Source organism: Chionomys nivalis, chromosome 12 (genome assembly GCF_950005125.1).
Source record: "Chionomys nivalis chromosome 12, mChiNiv1.1, whole genome shotgun sequence".
Classification (NCBI taxonomy): domain Eukaryota; kingdom Metazoa; phylum Chordata; class Mammalia; order Rodentia; family Cricetidae; genus Chionomys; species Chionomys nivalis.
The window spans coordinates 37,140,561-37,168,277 of record NC_080097.1 but is presented as its reverse complement, the minus strand read 5'-3'; the positions used below and the strand labels follow the sequence as shown (position 1 = coordinate 37,168,277).

At 37.3% G+C, this 27,717-nt stretch overlaps 1 protein-coding gene across 1 annotated transcript in view; it reads left to right on the top strand.

The window, feature by feature from the left end:
* The window catches only part of Ccdc122 (coiled-coil domain containing 122), a 37,600-nt gene extending 10,815 nt beyond the window's left edge, over nucleotides 1-26,785 (top strand). The window contains exons 2-6 of the mRNA XM_057786535.1: nucleotides 1,301-1,391; nucleotides 2,243-2,358; nucleotides 10,430-10,828; nucleotides 11,589-11,705; nucleotides 26,322-26,785. Of these exons, the coding sequence (XP_057642518.1) occupies nucleotides 1,346-1,391; nucleotides 2,243-2,358; nucleotides 10,430-10,828; nucleotides 11,589-11,705; nucleotides 26,322-26,501 (858 nt within the window). The 5' untranslated portion in view covers nucleotides 1,301-1,345 and the 3' untranslated portion in view covers nucleotides 26,502-26,785. The remainder of the gene's footprint in view (nucleotides 1-1,300; nucleotides 1,392-2,242; nucleotides 2,359-10,429; nucleotides 10,829-11,588; nucleotides 11,706-26,321) is intronic.
* Nucleotides 26,786-27,717: the final 932 nt, after the last annotated feature.

Sequence of the window (27,717 nt, the reverse complement as noted above, 5' to 3'; positions counted from 1 at the left end):
ACGGAAGGACATAGAGCAGAGGCGTGAGCAGGGAATGAACTTAGAACCAGGAAGATGTTAGGAATGAAGGAAGTTCCAAGTGAAATTTAAGGAAGTGACATGAAGACATAAGAAAGGGTCCTAACTTCTCACTTGACTTTGACAATGTACTAGCTTAACTTTCAGGGTTTCTTCCACCTGTGGTAAGATATTTTTGCATAGGTTTCAATCTCCTCACCTTGGGAGCAATTCAGTTTTGATTTTCTTTCTTATTTTTATGTAATACATCTTGGTCATTTAAGTTTTAGTTTAGAAGGCATGTATAACTTGTTTGGGTGTGCGTGTATGTGTGTGGTGTTGTGTTTTGTTGTGTTTAATCCTTAGGAAAAATGACCAGTGATTGCTGAAAATTCTCTGTGGAGGTATCTTTACATGTGCTTGTCATTTAGAACGTTTTGTTTTTGTTTGTTTGTCTTAGGAAGTTTGGAATCACTTAGATTTACAGGTTAGATTTACAGCATCTATAAAAATCTTGTGGTTTTGTTCACAATTAGCCAGATCACTGGAAATTTCCGTATACACAGGTGTTGAATAGGAGGTGGTAGCTTCCAGTCTCAACAGCATTTGTTGACATTGAGTCCACTTTTTCATACTAAGAACTTGTGTCACTTCCTTTGGGCAGGCACATTCTGACGCTGTTGTTCCTGGAACCTGCAATGCCCTCAGGTCTGTCACCTCACCACTCTAGTGCTAGTGCAATTCTTTCTCTTCCTTTTTTCATGGAATAAAGTCTCTATGCCTTTATCATATAAGTTGCCCCTAAATAAAAGGTAAATATGTTTTCAAACCTGCTTAGGACCTGCCCTGATCAAAATAACACTGGACAGAAATTTTTAAATGTTCTTAGAATAATTTCTTACATGTGCTGATTAAAATCTATTTCAACACAGTACTTACTGAAAGTTCCTGCTTCTAATCCATAATAATTACTCAGCATAGGTCAGGCTTTGCGCATGTGTGTGTGTGCATATAGGATTATGTTATAATATCTTTAATTATTACCTTGCCCTGTGAAGCTTCACAAAAGATAAAAGAAAATATCACAGAAGATAAAAGAAAAAGATCTTCCTTAAGCTCCTAACTGCTAAAAAGCAAACGAACCAAGATTTATTTTTCTTCCTATATCTCATTTAGTTATTGTATTTAATTATTGATACTAATAGTGAGCAGTCTTTAATCATCCTTGTAATGTATGAACAACTGTTAGGATCATGGATATGTGACAGGAAAAGAGGGAAAAGTGAAACATGTTGTTTTGTAGGAGTTAAGGAGAACTAACCCAGGGAAAGGAGCTAATAGACAAAGAATGTCAGACGACAAAGAAAGGAAGAATGAAGGCATTCCTAAAGAAGGTAAGGAAACAGTCTTCACAGCTGGGAGATCAGCCGCAGTGATGAAAATGAGTGAGAGGATCATGGTATTAAAATTGGGAGCAAGTTAGAGGAGGAGGAAGCAGTCATATTTCATCAGGGGTAGGCATACACAAGGTTTATATTCTTTATGTAACACTTAAAAAACAGGACTCCGTAACTAAGAAATGCTGAGTGTGTGTGTGGGAGGGGGTCTTCCCCTGAGTAGAACACACCAATTCGTTATCAGAAATCAAGTGGTCCGCCCTGAAAACATATATACAAATTAAGTTATACAAACCAAGCAGGTTGTACTTACGCATTTAGTTTATATGTATATATATATATGTGTGTGTGTGTGTGTGTATGTTTATATATATGTATACACATACATATATGCATGTAATAACAATTTTTTAAAAGGTCATGAATTTGACAAAAGAGTGAAGGGGACACATGGGGAACTTGGAGGAGTTTATGAGTTAAAATTTCAAAAAATTAAATAGTTAAACGCTCAGGACTGCAATGAAAAACAATCGACTGTGAGTGTTTTCACTTACTGTGGCAGCACGGTAATTGCAACATGTGCAGCGGTTCTGTATTAAGAAATTAAAACAATCTTATTTTCTCTGCTCTATAAAGAACTGGTACAACACTGAGGTAAGCAACCTTGAAGTGACGTTAATATTGCCTTGTTCTTGATTTTGCTTAGGAACAGAAATGGAGGCTATCAATCCTAAATTAAGTTATTTATAAGAATAAAACATGGGTTTTAATGAATCTCTAGAAAGAAATATGACTTTCTTAAAATGGCTGCATTTAATTTTTATTAACTACCTTATTCCTTTGTCTAGCTCTGAGCAAAGAAGATACATCTTCATTAACTGATGTTGTAGAGCAAGTTGCAAAACAACAGCAATCACAGACATCAGAAATAGAAAAACATAAGAAAGTTCTGCTCCATTTGCAGGTAACCAATTTCATATAATCTTTGAAATATCTCTAGCTTCTTCTGAATTTTTAGTGTCATGTAGCTTATGAAGAATAGCCAGGGACTGGGAGAGCACTTTAGTCGGTAAAGCACTTGCCACACAGGCAAGAGGATCTGAATTTGATGCTCCATGCTTGCACGGTGGCATGTGGAGAAAGGCTGATTCCTATGACTCACTGGCTAGCCAGCCTATTCTACTTGGCAGACTCCAAGCCAGTGGGAGACCCTTTGTTATAAAACAAAGTTGATGGTGCTTGAGGAGCAACAGCAGAGGCTTCCTCTAGTTTTCAAATTCATGTACATACACACATACACCAACAGTAACGCTACCACCACTACCACAAAAAGGAGTAGTATTGGGAAGTTAATTTTAAATTTATAGTTATTCCCTCAAGTGTTTTGTTCTCCCAAAGTGGTCTGTATAAATGTTTAGGGTTTATAGAATATCTTGTACTTCCATGAAGTGTCAGTGTAGCTACAATGTTATTATAGCTATAGTATAAGTACATAAAACCCAACTTATCACATAGAATTATTTAAAATTCATCCTATGGGATATATAAAAATTGAAGTAAATTAGTAAAACCATGTAAAGTGGTAAAGCTATGGTGTCTGAGTGACTGGTGTTCAGTGAACGCCTCAAGTAGCCTTCCCTTAAGTTCTTTCCTCTTCATAGTGTACTCTCATTATTCTGCAAGGAACATGGGGCCATCTTGGTCTTGTATGAAATATAAGTGAACAGAATTACACTCTATGAATATGACTAGAGAAAAGAAACTGTGTTTGTAAAGGTGTTATTACATAGACCATAGAAATGAAAAGAATAGACTCCAGAGCTGAACTGTCCTGCTTTCATGGCTAGCTTTGCATATTTAGCTCTACAATTGAATTTGCCAGTGTCTCTTCTGCCTCTTTTGTAAAATGGAGAGACTAATGGGGTATGACTGTAAAGGTTTTCTGACTATTAGAATAAACTTGTAATTCTATAGAAGTATTGTTGTGGAGGCCACAGTGGACAATAGGACTTGATTTTGGCATTTACTTATGTATTAATGTATTCACAGATATATAATGATAATAATCATGTTAAAGTAATATAGATGATCTATATATTTCCACTATATTAGTCATTCCTAAAGTATATTTGCAAAATAGAATATAATACAAAGCAATGTCTTAGATTTCTATAAAGAATTTTTGTGTCTTATTTTTTATAAAATTTCAGAGATGATTTTATTTAACATGACACTCTATTTTTGAGTAAAAAATTTACTCTTGCACTATTTATCACCTTTGGGTGAGGGAGACAAAAAAATCAAACATATAGTTTCATGCCACATGGCATTATCTGTTGACGGAGTCTGTTCATTTGTTCCCAGCTTCCCAGACCCGAAATAACCACACAGAAATTATATTATTTGCAATACTGTTTGGCCAATAGCTTAAGTGTATTGCTAGCTAGCTCTTATATTCTAAACTAACCCATCTCCATTAATCTGTGCATCACCACAAGGCCGCGGCCTACTGGCAGAGTTCTGGTGGACTCCGGTGGGGGCATCTGTCTCCTGTGGCAGCTACATGTCTTCTCCCCTATTCTGCCTACTGTCTCTCTGCATCTCTGTTCAGATTTCCTGCCTGGCTTTACTCTGTTAAGTCATTGGCCGAAATCAGCTTTATTCATTAACCAATAAAAGCAACACATATGTAGAAGAATTCCCACACCAATCATCAGTGTTAGAAGCATGAACCCCATACATATTTAACACAGGAAAGACTTTTCACTAAAGAAGTGATCTTTGAAAGTCAAGATTTAAAAACAGCTGGAGTGCTGAATACCTGGGACAAGTTTCAGAGTGAGAGGTTTGGAGGTTAATGTTCCAGAGAGTTCTCAGAGGCTTATTATAGCATTGGCATGTTCATGGCACTGGAAATACTTTGGCAATGGCATAGTGTAGAGAAGGTTTGAAGAAATGGTGAAAGCTATATATGGTGATGAGAGACTTGTATTTTATTCTGAAATCGATAAAATTCAAATGGATTTAGAATCAAAGATTCAATAAAAATGTTTGTTATAGAAAGAAGTCTAGGTACATAAAAAGTACATGTTACAATATTTACTTAGGACAAAACCACTCAGTAAATTAGGAATAGTCAAGAATTCCCTCAATCTAAAAGAAAAGAGCATCTGTGTAAGAACAACCATATGTCTGAGACTGAAATGTTTTCCTCAAGAGATCAGGAACAAAACAAGGTACTTCCTTTTATTCTTATTCAAAATGGTACTTGTAATTCAAAGCAGTGCTTCATGTAAGAAGAAGAAAAACAATGCATCTAGACGGGAAGAAGTAAACCTTTTAAGCAGTTACTCATGGCATGGCTACTTTCAGAAAAGTCCCAAAGAATCCTGAAAAAGATATTAATATTAATAAGAGTTTTAAAAAATAATAAAATATCAGTATTGTTATTTGTAAAACTATTGTATATCTATTTATGGGCAAGAGATGATCAGAAAATTTTAAAGCAGCATCATTTATGATGCTACCAAAACTGTGCAGTAAGTAGAGATGAACCGTTTGGCAAATGATTAACAAGCTAAGTACGAACAAGAGAAATTAAAGACCTAAAAAATGGAAAGCTATACCTTCTTCGTGAATGGTAGTTCTCCCAATGGTAAAATAGTAAAATGTTAGCACTTCCAATTCTATACATAGAATAAAAGCCATCTCAAGCAAAAATCCTACTTCAGTTTTGTGTTTTGACCAGCTGATTCTAAGACTGGATAGAGAGACAAAGAACCTACAAATGACCAAACTTTGAAGAACATTGTTGGAATTCTTATACTGCCTGGACTACTTCCTAGCAGTCAATTTTCTAGTTCTCCAAATGCCAACTAAATCTAAATAGCTCAATTTAATTCTGACATTACCTGATGTTAGTTAGCATCAACCCTCACATACACATATTAACCATGACACACATTATGATAACAGACAGATAGATAATGAAAAATAGATAGCGAGATATATGATAGATAGATGATAGGTAGATAGATGGTAGATAGAGAATAGATCGATAAATGATAGATAGATTGATAGATAGATAGATAGATGATAGGTAGGTAGATATATGGTAGATAGATAGTAGCTAGATGATAGATAGTAAATAAATAGATGATAGAGATAGATTAATAAAATTTAAAAGTAAAAATCTATCAGAATTAAAAATGTAAAGGTTTTGAATTTACTGACCTTGATTTTATCTTTCTTTCTTTCTTTCTTTCTTTCTTTCTTTCTTTCTTTCTTTCTTTCTTTCTTTCTTTCTTTCTTTCTTTCTTTCTTTCTTTATTATGTATACAATATTCTGTCTGTGTGCATGTCTGCAGGCCAGAAGAGGGCACCAGACCTCTTTACAGATGGTTGTGAGCCACCATGTGGTTGCTGGGAATTGAACTCATGACCTTTGGAAGAGCAGGCAATGCTCTTAGCCACTGAGCCATCTCTCCAGCCCCTTGATTTTATCTTAGTAAGATGGAACAGAAGGAGAAAAGAAGTGGTGGTAGCAATATATTTCTAGTTTAAGGGCGAAAAATTGATCCAAGGAAACATGCTAAAACTAGTAACAAAATATAATGGCCTATTACATTAGTTTAAGAAAGAAAAAAAGTAGCCCGGGTGGTCGTGGCGCATGCCTTTAATCTGAGAACTCAAGAGGCAGAGGCAGGAGGATTTCTGTGAAGTTAGAGGCTAGGCTGGACTACAAGAGTTAGTTCCAGGACAGGCTCAAAAGCTACAGAAAAACCCTGTCTCAAAAAACCAAAGAAAGAAGAAAGAAAGAAAGAAAGAAAGAAAGAAAGAAAGAAAGAAAGAAAGAAAGAAAGAAAGAAAGAGGGAGGGAGGGAGGGAGGGAGGGAGGGAGGGAGGGAGGAAGGAAGGAAAGAAAGAGAAAAAAAGAAGGAAGAAAAAGAGGTGATGCAATTGATAGAAATGTTTACACTCTGTTAACATTGATTATTTGATATAGCCAATAGAACATCTGTTCTTTTTTTCTTATAAATGTGCCCATCATTTCCTAAACATGTATTGAGCTTCTACTTTGTGACAGGCACTGTATTAAGAGGAGGATGGTGATGAAGAAGACAGACAAGTTTCTTACTTTCTTTTTTGTTTTTTTTTTGTTTGTTTGTTTGTTTTGTTTTCAAGACTTGTTTTCTCAGTAGCTTTGGAGACTGTCCTGGAACTGACTCTGTAGACCAGACTGGCCTTGAACTCACAGAGATCTGCCTGGCTCTGCCTCCTGAGTGCTGTGATTAAAGGCGTGCGCCACCACTACCCAGCTCTTTCTTACATTCTTTTTTCTTTTTTTATTACTTAAAAAATACCAATCCAAATTCCTACTCCTTCCCCTCCTCCCCATCCCCTCCCTCTCCCTCCACAGACCCTCCCCCCACCTCTCCAACCCTAAGGGAGTGCCAAGTACCCCGCCCTGTGGAAAGTCCAAGGCCCTCCCTATTATGTCTAGGTTGAGCAAGGTTTATATCCAAAGAGAATAGGATCTCATGAAGCTGGTACATGCAGTAGAGACACATCCCAGTGTCACCACCAGTGGCCCTTCAGCCTAATAGAAGAAGAAAACAATAAGCTAACTCAGAGTCACAGATCGGTGTTGTAAAGGAAGTAGGATAGGATAATATGTTGAGAGTAACAGGGAGGGTGTGAGTTGCTACTTCTTGTTTTGATTTAACCAAGGTTCCCCTGCGGAATAATAACAATTATTGAATGTGAACAGTGAGGGGGCAAAGGATTTTAAACAATTTTTGTTTATTATTATTGTGGAATATTTGTACACTGTGTAAAGATATATTGCTGCAATTGGTTTAATAAAGAGCTGGATGTCCAATAGCTAGGCATGAGGTATAGGTGGGATTTCCAGGGAAGGAAAGGAAGAGGAGGAGGAATCGAGGGGCAAAAGACATGAGGAGACACAGAGGAAGCAGGATGATTGGTATGTGACAGCACAAAGATTAATAAAAATGAGTTAATTTAAGTTACAAGAGCTAGTTGAGATAAGCCTAAGCTAAAGGCAAAGCTTTCCTAATTAATACAAAGTCTCAGTTGTTATTTGGGAACTGGCTGGTAGGACAGAAAAAGGTTTTTTACATATTATTATTATTATTGTATATTTGTATGACATGTGGATTCAGGCACCCACATGCTACAGTGCATGCATGGATGTCAGAAGATAACTTTGTGGAGTTGCCTATTGTCTTCCAAATGAATTCATGTTGTCAAGCAGACAAGGCATGCACTTTAGCTTCTCACCTGCCTTGCTGGCCTGAGGCAGAAAATTTTATGGTAGATGGATCAACAACTACAGATGTCCTTAATTAGGAAGGACCTGGGCATGATGGATAACCAGGGAGGGTGCTGGAAAGCAAGAGTGTAGTAAATGAGTAGGAGGGGCAGCAAATAGGGATTAGGATTATTGCATACATGGCTTTATAAACCTCTTGCAGGGATTAAAATTGTGTCATTAATGTGACAGGACACCATGAGTGAGAAGCACTTGAGCAGGGAAGCATGCCGTGTGTTTTATGTTTTAAAAAGACCTTTCTGCTTACAAATGGGACCTAGCTGGTGAAGAGGGGCAGGAATAGAAATAAGATGAGTTAAAAGCCAGGCTGTACCACATATGATAAAGATATGTCAGGAATAAGTTCGAGGTGTTCATCTGTTTATTTGTTTGTTTGTTTATTAGTGCTGGGTTGGAACCCAGGGTCTCATATGTACTATACAAATGTTCTGCCACTGAACTACATTCTCTCCCCAAATTGGAGATTTTATATTGCTGTTCCAATCAGCAAGTACTGTTGGCAAATAGAATGTAGGAAATGAAAAGAATCAGGAATGACTTCTCGGCTTTTGACTGTCCGAGTGAAAAGCAGTGCAGTTTGCAGAAATCAGCGGAGCTGTGGGAGAAGTGGTTTGGTGTGTTTCGAGTATTTGGTGAATATGTATGTGCAGTTGACTGGCTCTGCCAGGAAAACAGCAGAGGAGTCTTGTGTAGAAGGGTTTGAAATTAAAGCTCACTTGTTTCCAAACCTTTCTTCCAGCACTTCAAACTGACTTAAAGGGAATGACAGTCGTAGACAGAAAGAAAGAAGGATGACAAGGGTCCTGCAGTTATTTGAGTAGAATTTGACGTGGAATTGGACAAACAATTAAATATAGAACTAAAGAAAGAGGATTAAACAGAGATTGTTTCTCGAGGTGGTCTATGGACTATGTCTGTGACTTCGTGCTGTGCTGATGCGTACTTCTGATCTCTTTATACACACTATGACATATTGCTGTTAGTTTACAGATCCTCTAGTTGCCTGTCTCTTTCAGAAGTAGGACCTACCCACAGTTGACCAGAGTGTGCTGTGACCTCACAGATCGTACAAAGAATTTTGTAGTCTCCGTCCCATTTGGTGCTGTGATGCCCAGGCCTTGCATCGTAGCTTTACATTTGCTGTGTTTTCCTAACTGAGCATGCAGACCAGGCCAAGCCAAGCTAGGTCACATGGTGCGGAGCTTTCCATTCCCCACGCTCTCCCCACATAATACAAGGAAATTCCCAGTGGTCTCCGTGTCTGAAAGGAAATAGGATCTGAAGGCTCCCACATGTGTCTTCAAGGCATGCTGTCTGTCTGTGGGTAAGATGCTGTAACTCTTAATGTTCTCCACTCTAAGTTCCTCATCATGGCTGCCTATGACAATGAGGCTGTGACTCTCCTAAGAAGGCGCATTCTTAAGAGCAAATTCATGTTAGCTTTCTTTCGACGAACCTGTTTTCTTCTATAATTTGTAGTAGTCATTGTGTTCCCAATGTGCTAAATACATTTCCACCCCATGAAGCTGTGTTTGGTCATGTGACTAACTAGAGCATTAGCTCATGTCAATCAAGCAGAAAGCTTTAGGAAAGTTCTTACACAGTCGTACTTCCACTTCCTTGTTTGCTAGCATGAAGACATACCTCTGGAGCTTAATGCATGCAGGACAAAGCCAAGACACCCCAGTCAGCCCAGTGAAAGCCAGCACTCATTTAAAACAGGTTGTTCAGTCCTTCTCTTCACCCCACTGCCCTCTGCATTCTTCCCCTTCCTACTCTCCACCTTATGCGTCACCTAGCAACACCAACTTCTCCCAGGCATGTCCATGATAAATATCACTGAGGTCTTGTGCTGTGGCAATTGATCCAAATAGAAATAGGTTAGGGAGGGAGGAAGGAAAGTCTGATTTGGGGGCATGATGGATTTGAAGTGGCCTGTGGCAGTGGCATATAGAACTCAGTAACCACATATAGTCTGTGACCGTCAGTGGAAAATAGAAAAGCTGGGACTAGTTCTGTAATTACTTAATTACACACATATACTGACAAGAAGAAATATGATGGCTGCACCCTGAGGACGTCCTATATTTGAAGGAGTTGTTGAGACGAAGAGGTAGTAAGAAGTGACTAAGGAGATCCACAGAAACTGGTGAGATGAAAACCACGGATGCGTGAGTCAGCGACGGTGGATCCCCGGAAAAGCATGGATACCTTTATGTTCATTTTGCAAGTGGAGGAAGTGAGACTTGCTTATGTGTGATCATCAAGATTGGTAAAAAGCAGTAAAGATGCTGGAACCTAGTCTTTAGGTTACTTAACTCTGGGCTATATAAATTTTACCACATTGTCTTATTTGAATGAATACTTCTGGTACCTATAAATGCGTTTTTAAAATGACTAAATATCTCCATTATTCATAATATGCTAAATTATATAACTTTAAGACTTTAGGATTAAGTAAGCAAGCGAGAAATATACAACTCTGGGACCCTTCTGTGATTCTATAAGTGTATATTGTGCAATTGCATGTCTTCTATTATGAGTCATTTTTTTTATATCTTATAAAGGTATATTTTTATGTTGTGACTTTTTATGTGCATTATGGGTCAAAATAATGACTTTCCTCTGTGATGAATACTAATGAATTAATCATTCCTGATATTTATGGAATTTATTACAGATTGAACTTCGTGATCTTGAAAGTCAAATAGCAGCTACTGCTGCAGAAGCTAAAGAAACAGAGAGGCAGATGCACCAGCAAGATGCGGCCGTGGAGAATTCCAGACTTCGGTGTGGACTCTTGGAAGCTCAGATTGAGTCCTTATATTCAGAAACTGTAAAGCTTAAATTTGATTCAGAAACAGCCCAAGAAAATTTCAAGGAAAAAATGATAAAATATAATGCATATTATGCAAAAATAAAAGCCTATAAAGATAGCTTAGGAGAGATAGACAGCAAATGCTCATTTATGACTGAACTCTATGAAAAGCGAGATCTCATCAAAAACCTAAAGACAATGAAAGAAGATCTTATGGAAAATCTCCAAAATCCACAAGGGAGCTATACAACACAAATACAGGTTTGAAGTGTTACTTACTAAACCCTTTTCTGATTTTTGTAAGTATATATAGTAAATAATAGTTAAATTAATGTAATACCAATAGTTCTACATTCAGAAACTGTTTTTACAAGTTTTAAACCTTAAGTAAGTACATATAGCAATAAGATATATAAATTAAATAACAACTTTCCAAATGCGTTGTTGCTTAAAGGAGATATAGATCATCTGTGGCTTTATTGTGTGTGTGTGTGTGTGTGTGTGTGTGTGTGTGTGTGTGTGGTCCAAATCACAGTGAACAATTAATCCATTTACCGCAGAAAGAGTAATTCATGAAAAATGTTCAGTCTCTGGCTTCTATTCTGATGAAGATAGACCAAATAAGTTCATGTGATTAATGCTATTATGTAGACAAACTGAATTCATGATTGCAGTTGAGCATCTTTGTATTCCTCTTACTAATCTTTGAAAACCATAGAGGATACCAATTTAAAATATGTCCCCCTCCTTGCTAGAGACTTAAAAGGTATCCTCTGCTCTGTTGTCAGGGATTCGTCAGCACAACTGCTACTTTCCTTTGTGTTTTATTTTGTTTTCAAATCCAGGTTTGTTTTGTGTAAATAGTAGTTTTTTATTTTGTATGGTCATAGAAGTAATGTTTTAATCCTGTTTTCAAAATTTAAATGTTAGGCTAGTTTTCATATATTATGAAAGCACTGACTGTCTTGGGTTTATTTTGATTATTGTTGACTTGAATATTTTAAATTTTACAAATATTCAGGAAGACATTTCAAAGCTAATGAATAAAATTACGACGGTAAAAAATTCAATCATTGAGAAAACATATTCTATTGAAGAAGAGAAAAAGACACATGAAAAGCTAAGAAAAGAAATAGAGGTAAGTGTGAATTATCTATATTTAAATATTTTGTGAGACTATGTCTTAAGATTATGCTATATTTGTATTTTCATAATTTACTTTTGAGTTTCAAAACAGCTAAAGAACAAGAAAGAATTTGACTAAACATTAGACACTAAAAACAAGAGATAACACTCCCTTCAAATATGTGAAAGTATTCAAACAAAGCGAGTAGTCACATCAGATAAGGTCTTACCAGGCACAACACATGCCTATAATCCTAGCCCTTGGAAGGACAGAGTTTGAAGTCAGCCTGGTCTACAAAGTAATACCATGTGAAATAGATATCTGATTTAGAATTCTGTGGAATTCTTCCAGGTCTCATTCTAACAACCACTTGGTAATTAATGGCTAGAAAGCAAAGGCTTCGGTGCTCAAAAAGAATGACTATTCTAGACATTGGCATCTTGAAAATAGAGCAAAGGACAGTAGAAAGCATTGTTCTAGACTTCTTGATTTCATATATGCAACTCTCAAGAGTCAATATATATGTATACATATATTCTTGAGAGCGAATATATATATTTGTTGTTTTATATATATTGTATATATAAATAATATGTTTACATAGACACATGTATAGATGTTTTATATATGTATATAAAATGAAAATGAGGTTGGGTGCTATGGTTCTTACCCATCATCCCAGCATTTAGGATATTAAGACAAATTTATTAGAGTCCAGTCCTGACTATAGAGCAAGACTCTTTCTTCAAACCAAAGCAAATAAATAAGGAAAATGAAAGGGAAACTAATTTCTTCCATGCTGGTGCAACCCTGAACATTTGTTATTGTCTGTATGAATGGAAAGCAAATATGGAAGAGAATGGGCTGTTAATGGCAAATAGAAAATAATTTCACCTTTAATGCAACAATAATTTGACATGATATTAAAAACATCAAAATAATTTTAAGATGAAAAGCCTTTGCCTTTACATATTTTCAGTAAAAAAAAAAGCAAACCTATGATTTTATCTTATACTTCAGTAGGAATTTAAATTAGATTAGGCATTTCGTTTATATTTTTTGTTTTATGCATCAATTTATTAATATGTTGTCAGTAGTAAGGTAGTATGTAACTGGTGTGAAAATAGAAAAATGATTAATGAAATAGAGAAAAGATCTAGAAGTAGCTCCCATTCATGATGGCATAAACAAAATAAGCTAAACTTTGCCAGTGAGATGGTTCAGCAGGTGAGGGTGCTTGCCCCCAAAACTAACTGTAGCACGAATAATAAATACCCAGAGATAGATATTGGGGTTAAACCTGATGATCAGGAAAGCAGAGCAGCCAAACCACTAGAGAGCTCTTACCTCTGTGAAATCTTCAGACTCAAAGAGAGTGAGTTCCTGTCTCATTCCGCCGTATATTCCTCTCTAGTGCTGGGGGTAAAGGTGTGCACCACCACTGCCTGGCCCTATGGCTAACTAGTCTAGCTCCTGTGATTAAAGTGTGTGCCACCACTGCCTGGGCTGTACGACTGATTAGTGTGGTTGTTTTGAATTCTGATCTTCAGACAAACTTTATTTATTAAAATACAAATGAAATATTACTACAACTAACAGTCTGAATATCATCCCTGAGAACCACATGAAGGAAGGACAGACTCTGTTGATGCAGGTTATTCTCTGACCTCCACACGTGTGCCGTTGTGGCATGCACTCACCCTTACACACATGCATCACAACACACAACATTACACCATACCCACTCCACACACGTGTGAAAACAGTTCAACTATATAGAGAACGCTAAGTTGAATTCCTCTCTTATGATACCTATACTCTCTTATACTCTCTTAAAAGCATTTAAGAAATGCAAGAGAAAATTTAACTCTGTATTAAAGAAACATTTTTAAAGATAAAATGAACTCTGTGGCTAAATATTTTACTCACCTAACAATAGAGAAGGCAGACTCAGTTCTTAGAAAGATTTGTGAAACATAAAAGAAGAGAAAAAGTCAAGGACATGTCAATAAGACAGAAACCCAATGAGTATGTGACATGGAAATACTTATTTAAGCATGTATATTTAAACAATAATAAATAAGCAAACAAAAAATAAAAACCACTTTCACAATTTTTGTGTTTATTTTTTAAACAATATTACATTTTTATGTTTAAGTTATCTTACAAAGTAGGTTTCCAGTGTGATTTGCATACACACTTCATTTTGGTTGGTTACTCTTCCCCTCCCTCCTTCATCTTCCATACTCTTCTCCGCTGTAACATTTTAACACCAAGGTTTCCCTTTCATTTTGTTATGTTTTTTCCCATGTCCTCCACTAAGGGCTCTTTTCTCTAGTCTCATGGGCCCCTTTCTAATTTCCTGGTTCTTATTTATATTTGTCCCCCCCATACACATAGTTAACAGTTAGTGACAAGGATCTATATATGAGAGGTGAAGTCTGGTGTTTGTCATTTGGAGCCTGGACTACATCACTTACTTACTTTTTCAATTCTATATATTTGCCCCCAAATTTCATAATTCACTTTTCTTATTAACTTAATAAAATTCTATTGTGTACATAGTACAGTCACACTATCCACTCATATGTTCTTGTCATCTATTTCTTTGTTATTATAAAAAATAATGATGAACATGGCCGTAAAAACTCTCTGTAATAGGATGAGCCCTTGGGCATGTGCCTGGGAGTACTATATCTTGCCGTTTGGAAGTTCTATTTTTAATGCTTTGAGAAGCAACCACCCTGGTCTCTAGTGGCTGCACTGTTGCTTTCCTACCAGCAATGAAGAAGGGCTCCTCCTCTTCCCATTACCTTTCTAGCAATCGTTTCTTTTCTTGATACCATTTGACTGGGGAAATATGAAATTTAAGAGTAGTTTTAATTTGCATTTTCATTATAACTAAAGATACTAAACATCTTAAAAATATTTATTACCATTTGTCTTTCTTCTTTTTAAAACTGTTCATTGGCTCACTTGTTGATGGCATTTTTATTTTGGGGGTTTAATTTTTACAATTGGCTATGTGTTGTAGAAATCAGTCCTCTGTTGGCAGGATAGGGTACCAAATATTTTCATGCATTCTGAAGCTGTCTATTCAGTTTCCTGGGTAAAACCTTTTAAATTTCATGTCATCCAATTTATTAATCATTGGGGATATTTCTTCTGATATTGGGGTCTTAGTCAGAAAGTTCTTATTTATATGTACATCTTGAAGGGAAGTATATTCTATGTATTCCTTTAGCAGTTGCAACATTCCCTGTTTTAAATTAAGGTCTTTGATCAAGTTTGAATTGATTTTTATGCAGGGTGAGAGATATGGATCTAATTTCATTCTTCTGAAAGTGGATATCCAGTTTTTCCAGCATCACTTAACAATAAATTATTGATAATTCAAGCTATAATGCCATTTATTTAGCCACAAAGTTATCAATATTATGTCACACTTGAATTTTAATACATCCTTTATGATTATAAATTGCTGAAAATATATTGGAAAGAAATTTGATATTATGTAATAAGTTCTTACAATAACCAATTCTTAAGTGTCATTGTTAAGGAGAAAATACACACATTTTATATACTTTGCTTAATTAATTTTGATTAATATCTATGCATATCAGTTCCACCGCTTGATCCAAACACTGAACTTCCCATGCATCTTAAGCAAGTGCTTTTGTGTCTCTTTCACCATTTAATTGGAATTTCATCAATTGAACTTTTAAAAAAGCTTTATTGATAAATTACTACATATAATAGTATAATTTAGCATTTAAGGCATCTAATCCAAAGGATTTTCACACTTTCTGCCTGGTGTGACCTTCACCAAAGTCAATGTTAGACATTTCCATCACCCTTTTGTTAATTTAATTTTATCTCTTGCTCAAACTGAGTAATTTCTAGTGCTTTTCTTCCTTATTACTTTTTCTTTTATACTCTCCAGCTACTGAGATCCATTGAGTTTTTGTTCAGTTATTTAATCACTTAGCCTTTCAATTTCAACTTGATTTTTTAAATTTTTTGCTTAAATCCTTTGCCAAGTATTTCTTCATCTTCCCATGTTTGTGGCTTTCTCTAGCAGCATGTGTATTGTGAGTGCCTTGAATTGCTCATCAGATAACTCTGATGTTACAGAGATGTTGTTATATCCTGAATTTCATTTCTTACTAGTATTAAGATTTTGGTTCTTGGTATGATAACTGGTTTTCCATTGGCATATAGATGTGTTGGTTACTATGTTTTAAGACTCTAGATTGTATTTACTTCCAGGAGGCAGCTTAAGTTCATATCTTATTGGTAGTCTCTGCCAACATTCTTTGGAGAGTCTCTTTTCACTGTGAACCAGATGTGGGTGTTCTGGCTGGCCCTCCAGACCTCTGCTACTAGTACCTTGTCTTACCATTCATACACACCCTCTGCTGAAACTATACAATGCTTTCTTAGCTCTGAGTACTGCAAAATCCCTGGCTTGACTATGCTTCATCTGCTTTTATTGCAACTTGATGAAAGTAGTATCTTCATGGAGTCCACTGATTCCATAAGATATAGTGCTTAGAAAGCATCAAAACTCGGAACTTCACAGTTAGACCAATGAAATCACCTCAGCAACTGGATTGGAGAACTTCAGTATTGCTAGCAATAATGTAATATGGGATTTTTAAAGTGACTCTTCTCATGTGCGGGTGGTGAAGAGCCACATTTTGTTTTGTGATTTTCATTTTGAGTAGCAGAGTTACTATCTGAAAGTGTTCTGTCTTGGGAGGCTGTTATTTTCTTCATTATCTGTCTAGAAAGAGAAGGAGGCTTCCCTCGAGACTTTTTCTTCAAGTATTTATTGGCATTTCTGAGTGGCTGTCTTCTTGAGAACCCTTTCTGGAGTATGTAAGGGAAATGGAAATAAATGCATGTCATTCCTAGGGCCTGAATTCTTTACCTATGTTTCTTTCTTCTTTCCAGTTTTCAGAGGCTTCTGATATTTGTTTTCTGATTGATATTTAGGGTTTTTAATTATACAGGAAGAGCCAGCAAATGAAGACATTTCTATTTTGCCAGAAACAGTATGGGAAAATGGCGCTTTAAGTACTGAAGGATGAGAGGCCACTAACGCTAGGTTTTGAGGACTTTTCGCTAACGTTAAGTTTTAAACTTTTTTATCGGAAAGTTTCTTGCTCTGAAATTTAATAACTTTTAAGCTTTGTTAATAGGTCTAGCTGTATTAAAAGCTTTTCAGATGTAGTTTTACTGCTCCTAATATATTAAAAAGTAATCCTCAATTTTGTCACAATGTCATACTCATAAATTTAGATTAAAATTTTCCACAATAATTATTAAAATGAAAATAAATAGTCACGTATTTGTCTTCAGAATACTACACTTTAAAAAGACAATTGTTGTTACTACTTGTTATGAACTGATCACTGATGTTCTGAAAACAACCAGAATTTTTTAGAAAGGTTGAATTCAAATTCTGGGAGATTTTATTAGTTATTTCTTCCTGTGAGTGGTATTTTCTGTCCTTTCTGAATATTTTTATTCATGGGCCTGTGAAAGTTCATAGGTCATTTTTCCCCTTAACTATACCATTGTTCTAATGCTTAATGTTTTCAAATATTTATGCATTGCATATTTTAGAGTCTATACTTCTATCCTCTACATTTTTTGTGCAAAAAATTGAAATGGATCTTGAATTTCAATCTTTATCTTCCAAATAGTGTTTTCAATATTTCTAGGTCACTTATGGAATGGGGAAAGATATTTCTAGATATTTATTCGTAAGTGCCTTTCTTTTCCTCCCTATTTTCTGTCCTCACCTATTTATTTATTTATTTTTTGGTTTTTCGAGACAGGGTTTCTCTGTGGTTTTGGAGCCTGTCCTGGAACTAGCTCTTGTAGACCAGGCTGGTCTCGAACTCACAGAGATCCGCCTGCCTCTGCCTCCCAAGTGCTGGGATTAAAGGCGTGCGCCACCACCGCCCGGCCTGTCCTCACCTATTTAGAAGATGGAAGCAAGAATAAACTATGAGTCACCAACAAAAAAATTGGGAGAGCATGAACACCAGATGTCAAATATAAAACACTTAGTGATGTTTTTTAATTCAAAGCATAACAAGTGTTATTTGCCAAACTCAAGGAAAAAATGGAGCAGTTTAATATTATTTAGCAATTGGTGAGTGTTGCAAGCAGTATTTTGTGGTAACAGACATTTTATAAAGTATTGATGATTTACTCTTGCCAAATTTTGTACAGTCTGGCCTTGAAATTTTAAGGGATAGGGGAAATGAGTGCATTTTCAGAGCCCCTACAAACAAAGAGTATTTGACTTGGTACCACACACCATTCATCTATAAAACTGACAAATGCATCCATTTATTGATGTTAAGAACAGAAACGATTACAGAGTTAGAAGCCAATCCATCCTGTATGAAAACTCCAGGGAAGCAAAGGTGAAAAGGTGAGCTAAAGGCAATATAAGAAATATTCAAGTAGGACTGGAGAGATAGCTCAGTGGTTAAGAACACTTTTTACTTCTGTGGAAGACCTGAGTTTGATTCCTGGAACCTACATAAGTTCTCAACTGCCTGTTGCTTTCAGCTCTGGGGGATCTGATGCCTCTGTCCTCTGTAGGCACCCAAACTCATGTGTCCTCATGTGCACATATACACAGAAGCACACACATGCACATACATGCAAGCTCACGTGCACACACATACACGCTTAAAGACAAATAAAATAAATCTTTAAAAACATATTCAAGTAGATATAAATTCAAACATGTTAGCCTGTGAGAACGTTTTTTCCATTTAAATCATAACATCCATAATGCTAACTGAGACAAGAGCTGGACTTAAGACCAGAACCTCAGGACAGAACAGAAATAAACACTCTACTAAGTATTACATTGTTACAAGTTCAGGATGATCTTCTAGTAATTTAGTTGAAATTAGAACAAAACACAATACTTTTAGAAGAAAGTGACAAAATCCAGAGTTTTCCATCCCTCTGAGCTTCACCCTGAGAGAGCTTTACCACTTCCGATGGTCTGAGGCATTTGTGTTTTTCACATGGCCATGCCCATGTCAAGCAATATACATTGACTCAGAACTTAACTCCCTACAAATGATCATATCAAGAATTTAAAAGAAACAAATCAGTTAACCAACTAAGGTAACATATTCAGGCTGTCCCTTTATTTTATTTCTTAATCCATTTATTGCCATGAACTTTGTTCTATTCTACTTTCTGATGCTCTTTTCTCCTCAAAATTTACATTTTGCAATTTACCCTGATCTGCTTGCTCTTTTTTTTTTTTTAAAAAAAAAATAAATCATCATTAGAGTTATTACTAATATCCACACAACAGAGTCTGAATACTAGGCTGTTTTGAGATTACTTTCTGCCAATAAAATTAATCCGAGAATCTCTTCAGTTTAGCCTCAGGCAGACGCTTCAGCCAGAGGCAAAAAGTAGCCTCTTTCTTCACCAAAATATCACAAGACCAGTTTCTAGGCCACATGTTAACATTTTTCTCCCCTGAAACCTCTTGATCCCCACAGTTAATCCAATCACATTCAGCACCACTGTCTTCCATGCTTCTATTAAGCAGCATTTTTTAAAGCATTCTGCTTTTCTAACCCAGACTCCTAAAGTCCATATTACTCCAAACAAAACGATGGTCAGGCCTATCACAGCAATACCCGAGGCCTTGGTACCAACTTCTATCTTAATTGGGGTTTCTATTGCTGTGAAGAGACACCAAACCATGGCAACTCTTATAAGGAAAATATTTACTAGAGCTTATGGTTTCAGAGGTTTAGTCCATTATCAGCATGGTGAGGAGCATGGTGGTGTGCGGGCAGATGTGGTGCTGGAATAATAACTGAGAGTCCATCTTGCAGACTGACCTGGGTGTTATCCTGAGCATGGGAAACCCCAAAGCATGCTTCACAGTGATACTTCCTCCAATAGGCGCAACTTCTAATAATGTCACTCTATGAGATTATGGGTCCAATTACATCCAAACTACCACAATGTCTGCACCCTGTTTTTACTTGGGTTATTTGTTTTCTTAGTATCTAGTCTGAGTTCTTTTATATTCTCAATATTAGTTCTATCAGATGTATAAAACATTTTCTCATTATGTAGCCTGCTGCTTTTTCCTAATGACCCTAATGATGGTATCCTATGCTGTAGAGAAGCGTCTCAGTTTCATAAGGTTCCATTTATTAATTGTTGGTCTTATTGCCTGTGCTAATGTTCTGTTTAGAAAGTCTCTTCCTGTGCCAATGAGTTCAAGGCTTTTCTGTACTTTCTTTTTTTATCAGGTTCAGTATATCTAGTTTTATGTTGAGATCTGTTATCTATTAGAGTTGAGTTTTGTTCAGGTGGTAAGTATGGACTTATTTGGATTCTTCTACATGCAGTCACCCAATTTGAACAGCACCATTTGTTGAAGATGCTGTCTTTTTTCCAGAGTCTATTTCTGGATTATTTATGAAAAATCAGGTGCTCATATAGGTGTGGATTTATGCTGGGTCTACAGTACAATTCCATTGATTAAACTGTCTGTTTTTGTGCCAATACCATACTGTTTTTGTTACTATAGTTTTGCAGTATAACTTGAAACTGGGAATAGTGATAGCTCCCACAGTTCTTTAATTACTCATGATAGTTTTAGCTAGTCTGTGTTTTTTGTATTTTAGTTTTCTTATATCTGCTGAGACCTGCTTTGTGTCTGAGTGTGTGGTCAAGTTTGGAGAAAGTTCCATGAGGACTGAGGCAGAGAGTAAGGAGAGACCAGAGCAGAACATCTGCTGCAGGTCTGGGGGTGACATCAGGATTGGACTTGAAGGAGGGGACAGGTGAAGATCTGCAGTTAGTCTGCTTGCTTCCCTGGTCACAGTGACCTGTGGGATTCTGGGGAATCCTGGTGAAGTTGAGGTTAGAGATGAAGCAATGAGTGGGCATAGGGAGGTTAGTAGGGGAGCTCTGTGTGATCCACTGGAGATGGGGGCAGGGGAGGAAGGGGAGCTCTGTGAATCCACTGGAGATGGGGGCAGGGGAGGAAGGGGAGCTCTGTGTATCCACTGGAAATGGGGGCAGGGGAGGAAGGGGAGCTCTGTGTGATCCACTGGAGATGGGACAGGGGAGGATGGGGAGTTGCAGCAGATTTTCTGCCGCAGAGTTGGGCATGAGATTGGGGGATTGGAGCAAAGAGAGACGTGAGGATATGAAACTGGCCTGCCTGCTTCCCTGGTTGGAGTGGTCTGGTATTTCCCAGAGAATGCTTGGTAGAGTCTGGATCTGGGATAAAGCAATGAGTAGTGGGAGGAAAGTTAGGAGTGAAGTGTGATGCCCTGAAAAGAGGGTCAGGGATGGGAGAAGGTGGCCACAGCTGGTTGATCAGCTGTAGATCTTTGAATTAGATTGGGGGTTTAGATTTGGAGGAGCTGAAGGAGAGGTGAAGATCTCTAGTTAGCTTACCTATTTCCCTGGCCAGCCTATATTCATTGACTTTTAATCCTTATAAAGTTATTTTTGTTTAGCTAACATGCCAACAAACCTGGTTGGCTAAGTAGACTACATCATTTGATTTTCAAAATTAACAAACATTGACTATATGTATATGCATTATATACTTATATAACTTATTGCATTTTATTTGAAGTGTTAATTGGTGAGTTCTTACTTTGTTTATATATCAGTATTTTGAAGTGTTTACAATATCATTCCAGTTCTGCTGTTGGTGCATGCACAGTGATGCTTCAACATGATTGTTTTCCTTGGTCATCCTTGTTAAGAATATTTTCTAACAGAGCCTCTCTGCCAGTGCAAAGGAATCCAATCAGACCAGATTAAACCAAATTAAATGCCTGAGTTTAATAGGTGGCAGACTCCTGGGTGGCCAAGAGCATGGCAGGCAGAAGACAGAGGGAATGCACACGCAAATCCAAAATCACGGTTCCTTGTTCCATTGTGACCCTAAATACCCTGTGTGAGTGGCCCTGACCCTACCCAGGGAGGGGTCAGCACTTGGCAGACTGGGAGTTGGAGTCCAAGTGCTTGGCAGGCTGGGAATTGGAGTCCGGACCAACAATCCTATTTTATTTTGTGTGTTGAGAAATATGAAGATGAAGTAGTATATAGTATTCTTCATACTATCAATAGTATCCTGTCGGTAAGCACAGGAAAGAGCCTCTGAGCACTAATAGAGAAGCTGAGAAAGAGACGGAAGAAAGGGGAGATTGAGCATGTGGCCCCATCTGGGTCCTGGTGGTAATAGCTATAGTAGTACCTAATATGTGTGCGTGTGCATGTGTGTGTGTGTGTGTAATAGGTACCTTCTCAGCCCTATTATTATGTAATTGTATTGATTTATCTAAGATAAATATTGGACTGGAGAGACGAGTAAAGGCATTTGCTACCAAGCATAATCTGAGTTAACCCCCAGAGCCCACATGGCGGAAGGTAAGAACGGACTCCACAAGTTGTCCTCTGACTTCCACACATGTGCCCCTTGACACTTGACACTCACCAATAAATAAATAAAAAATAGATGTTTAACTGTGAGATAACACTTCAGACCCATAAGGATGACTATTAACAAAAATGGCAAATAGTAATTAATATTTTGAGGGTGTAAGGAAATTGGAATTGTCACATATTATAAGTGGGAATGTAAAATGTCATTGTCATTCTGGAAAATAGTTCTTCAGATGGTTATACATGATTACCACATGACCTAATAACTCTTTACCTAGGTTTATAGCCAAGAGAGGATAAAAACATGTGCACACAAGGACCTATACATGAATATTCACAATAGTATGATAATAAAAAATTAAAAATGTTCATCAACAGGTAGACGGATAAGTAAAATGTGTTATTTCATACAATGGGATATTATTTAACAGTAAAAAAGATGAAATACTAACACACTGATACATTCTACTTTTTAGCTGATACTAAAACGTATTATCCTAGGTTAAAGAATCCAGTTATAAAGAATTATAAGATTCTGCTTATATGGAATGCCCAGAACAGGCAAATGTATATAAAAAAATTAGATTAGTGATTGTCTAGTGCAAAGAGTGGGGTAGAGAAATGGAATTGAGTGTTAATGGTTACTTGTCTTCTTAGGAAGTTAATAAAAATGTTTTGAAGCAGATTATGGTTATGTTTTTATAATTATGTGAACATGCAAAAAGCAATTTGTCTGATCTTAATAATGGATTATTTAAATTGTTTAACTACCATAACCTATGTTGCTTGGTATTGACCAGTGCTGCTTGCACCCAGGAATCCTGACTAGGGACATTCACACATGTACAAAGCCAGGATCAAGCTGAGAGATCTCCTACTTCTAATGGAGGGTGCCTACTATCACCATAATTCAGAACCTCAGTATGTATATTAGGCTCAGGGATGACTGCTTGGGATTGGCTATCAATCTCTATCAACAGATAAAAATAGCCATTGAGGGGCTTGTTCCTGGAGAAGGCTGATTCTCCCTCTTTTAGTAGCCATTAATTGTCTATCGCTCTTTATTCAAAAGCTCAATGAGCATAAAACCCTCATTTTGAGATGTCTCCCATCAAAACTGAAATGTGTAGGTCTTGTTTAGGGGACTATATTGTGAAGAATTCATGGATGGGACTCTGTCATATATAGAGGACACTATCTTGTAGCACACATCCTGATCCTCTGGCTCTTGCAATCTTTTGCCACCCTCTTGGACCATGTCCTCTGAGCCTTGGTGGAGTTGTATGTAGATGTTTATATCCGCTGGGATAGGCACCTCACCATATTCACTTGTTCTCTGCACTTTCTCAAGTTGGGTATTTCTGGAATTTTTATTTTGCTGCTAAATGAAGCTTCTCTGAGGGGTAAGACCTATACTTATCCATGGATAAAGAAATGTGTAATTGGAGTTTCTGTCACACCAACAGCTCCCAAATACCCTCAGCTACTTCCCAAATAATTGACTCGAGGCTTAATATAAATTATAAATGCTTGCCTGATAGCTCAGGCTTGTTACTAGCTAACTCTTACACTTAAATTAACCCATCATTCTTATCTCTGCTTAGCCACGTGACTTGGTACCTTTTCTCAGTACAGCATTCTAATCTTGCTTCTCTGCATTTTCCTGGGACTCACTGACTCTCCCCTTCCTCTTCCCAAAATCCTTAATTTGGTAGCCCCACCTATACTTCCTGCCTTGCTACTGGCCAGCTAGTGTTTTATTAAACTAATCCAAGTGACAAATCTTAGAATGTACAAGAGGATTACTCTGCAGCAGCTGTGTGTTCAGAACGCTGTTGGGAACCGTACCCGTTTAGGAGAGTGTGTTCAGAACGCTGTTGGGAACCGTACCCGTTTAGGAGAGTGTGTTCAGAACGCTGTTGGGAACCGTACTCGTTTAGGAGAGTGTGTTCAGAACGCTGTTGGGAACCGTACCCGTTTAGGAGAGTGGCAGCAGCAGTAGGTTTTCCTCTAGGGCCCATGACCTCGCCAGCTCCAGGTAGTTGACTAGGTTTACAGTGACAGGCTTGAATTCTCTAAGCATTGAGCAGGAATTAAGTCCAATTAGATGGCTATTGACCACCTCTGAGCTATAAGTGCTGCTGGTGCACCCTGGAATACGTCTTGCCATGCTGGTGATGGTTGTGGCTCATGGACTTTACAGCTAGTTAGAATTTTGGTTTCTTCCCCCCTTGGCATTTTTGGATGTTATGAGAGCTAGGCCTCAGGGAGAAGGCTTCCAAGTCAGTTTCAGTTTGTTTCCTCCAAGGCCTGTGTTTGAAGTGTGTAGTGTCTTCAAAAATCGGGTCTTACCTTCAAATTCATATGCACAAAGTAGGATAGAATCCTTGCCAACTATACATCTAATAAGTGATTGCTAATCAGAATATACAAAGAATTCAAAAAGCAGCCAAGAAAACAAATTACCCAATTAAAAAGTTCTCAAAATAAGACAGAAAATTAGTTAAGAAGCATCTTTGAAAGTGTCCAGTATCCTTAGCAATTGAGGAGATGCAAATTAAAAGTACTTCAAGATTTCATACCCTGCTCCACATGACTGAACTCAAGTAAGCAACTAACAACAGTGCTGGTGAGGATGTGAGGAAACAGAAACCTCATTTACTGTTGTTGAGGTTACAAACCTGTGTAGCCACTGTGGAAATCAGTGTGTCCAAGTCTCAGAAAGCTAAAGGTAAATCCACCTTGTGACCTAGCTGTAACTCGCGGCATATGCGCAAAGGACTCAACATTCCTCTTCAGAGATACTTTCTTAGCCATGCCCACTGCTGCTCTATTCATAATAAATACCTAGGAAATGGAAACAACTGAAATATTCTCCTACTTATGAATGGGTGATGAGAATGTAGTACATATACTGAATTCCATTCGGCTTTTTAAAAAATGAAATTGTGAAATTTGCAGATAAATGGATAAAACGTTTTACCTTCTTGTGGCCAGACACCGCATCGCTTGTAATCTCCACCCCTTTATTACCTGGCAGTGTGTCAACGTCTGGCTTCAAATACATTTATCGAATTACTTAGTGGCAAGGAAATAGACTACATCAGCCCTTACATCAGTGGTTCTCAACCTGTGGGTTTGACTCTCAGTGACCCTTTCACAGGGGTTGCTCAGGACCACCATCAGACATAGATATTTGCATTGCAATTTGTAACAGTAGCAAAATCACAGGTATGAAGTAGCAACAAAAATAATTTTATGATTGGGGGTCACCACAACATGAGGAACTGTATTAAAGGAATAAAGAAGGTTGAGAACTACTGTCTTAGATTTTTTAAATCTTGTGTGTGTGTGTGTGTGTATGTGTGTTTCAGTGAGCCACTAGATGTAGAAAACAGAACCATTTCTCTTAATTAGTGGTAGAAGACATTAGAACAATTAAATTCAACTGAGTGTAAGAGAACAATGAATGATTTGTGAATTGGTAAGTCATCAGAGACAGAAGAGGTTCAGCAGCTGTCAGTGGTATGGGCAGGCAGTATTTCTGGACAGTAAATGGAAGGGAGATCCAGAAGCAGCTCCACTGGTCACAGCTCACAATGAGCATGGTCTTTCCAGCTGGCAGACGAGAGCTACTGAGACATGGCTGCTGCGATCTGCTGAGAGTCAGCTGTGTTACAAATACATGCTTGTAAGCGCTCAGTTTAGATACTAAGATTGCAGTCCATCAGATAGGACTCAGTAAAGAGGCACCTTCAGACCACATTTACTTAACACTGGGTAGGTGCCTTGACAAGCAGGTATTCCATCCTGGATGGCTAATTTGGGTTCAAATCCCAAACACCACTGTTTGTGAACTTTGGAATTGTGTTCAAATTATCTGATTTTTAGTTTCTAGACACGCAAACACACACACACACACACACAACAATAATAATACCCACAACATAAGATATGATTTTACATTTTACATAGAAAACTTTCAGCACTAATAATATGTTGAATACTTACATAATTCTTGTGTGTGTTGATTATTTCAATAAATGATTTCTAGTTGAGTGCTTCCCTCCAGAGGAGTCAGAGCATCTGTTATTACCTCCTGACTGTGTGTGCTCACAAGCACTGTTGATGTGTACTGTCTTTCAACAGGTGCAACGTAAAAGATATGATGCAATTCTTAAGCGTTTGCATTGTCAGGTGAACAAGATTCAGTTAAATAGGAGGAATTGGCAATGGAACATCCAGCAACTGGAAAACACTGCAGCTGAGTTAAGAAAACGCCTCGGAGTAAAAGAAGCCCATGAAATACAGAACAGACCGACAGCATAGTAGGAAAGAGCACTGACGGTCCTTCCATCTCTTTAGAGTCAGCACCCAGTAGAGACAGAGGCCTGTCTCAATAACCGATATTTTCCTTTTCTTCTTCTTCTTCTTCTTCTTCTTCTTCTTCTTCTTCTTCTTCTTCTTCTTCTTCTTCTTCTTCTTCTTCTTCTTCTTCTTCCTCCTCCTCCTCCTCCTCCTCCTCCTCCTCCTCCTCCTCCTCCTCCTCCTCCTCCTCCTCTTCTTGTTCTTCTTCTTCTTTCCTTTTGTTTCAACAAGGTAGCTATGGGTTAAAGTGCCTCCCAGTCTATAGTGCACAGCACTAGGTAGACAGTGGCAGTGCTTGCAGGAAGCTAGCAGAAGAGTGGGTGTGCACATTCACATGGTCATTTCACCCTGAATGCCTGCTTGTAACCGTGTTGGACTCACTACCGTACAAAGTAAAAACAACTGAATTTTCAATGACTTAAATTGTTGAGATACTTAAAAAATAGTTGTCTGTTTCAAACTTTTTATTAGATTATTTTACGACTGTCTTTGCAGTAGCCCATGGATTTTAATATTCATGATAATTTGATTATATGTTTAATGCATCAACTGTTTTATTATGTTTCCTCTTTTCTCCAGGAGGTAGCAATCATTTTTCCTTGTTATTAAATAACATATTTTAGAATGTTACAATCCATAAGATTTGTGTTTACTCTTCCGTCTATAAATTCTTTATTCCTATATTGTGCCTAGAATAAAACTACAGCATCATATAAGGTAGGCATACAATAAAGCTCTTTAAGGAGGTATTTTTCCACATTGAAAGGCAATTTTTTTGTCAATGGCAGTAAATTGAATATGAAAACACCCCTGAAGATAAAATTGCTCTCCTTCATGCTCTATGGATCACAACCACGAAGAAGTAAAAATAAAATATTAATTACTTAAAGATGCAGTTTTAAAATATTCACTTGTAGGATTAAATAATTTCTAAGAAGCAATATTGAGAAAATATTTTAAATTCATTTCTCACTTCCTATATGCCTAACATTCAGTGAGTTGTGTAGCTGATAGAAAACCTGATATTAGTAATCTCATTATGGCTGGTGTTAATAGTCTTAGTGTGGCTTAGCGTGGCTTACTACAGTTAACATGTCACACGACCATTCCTGTAACAATCCGCTTTGCTCCATGACTCAGAAGAAATGGTTAAACTTGCAGTCTGTGGAGGTGCTCA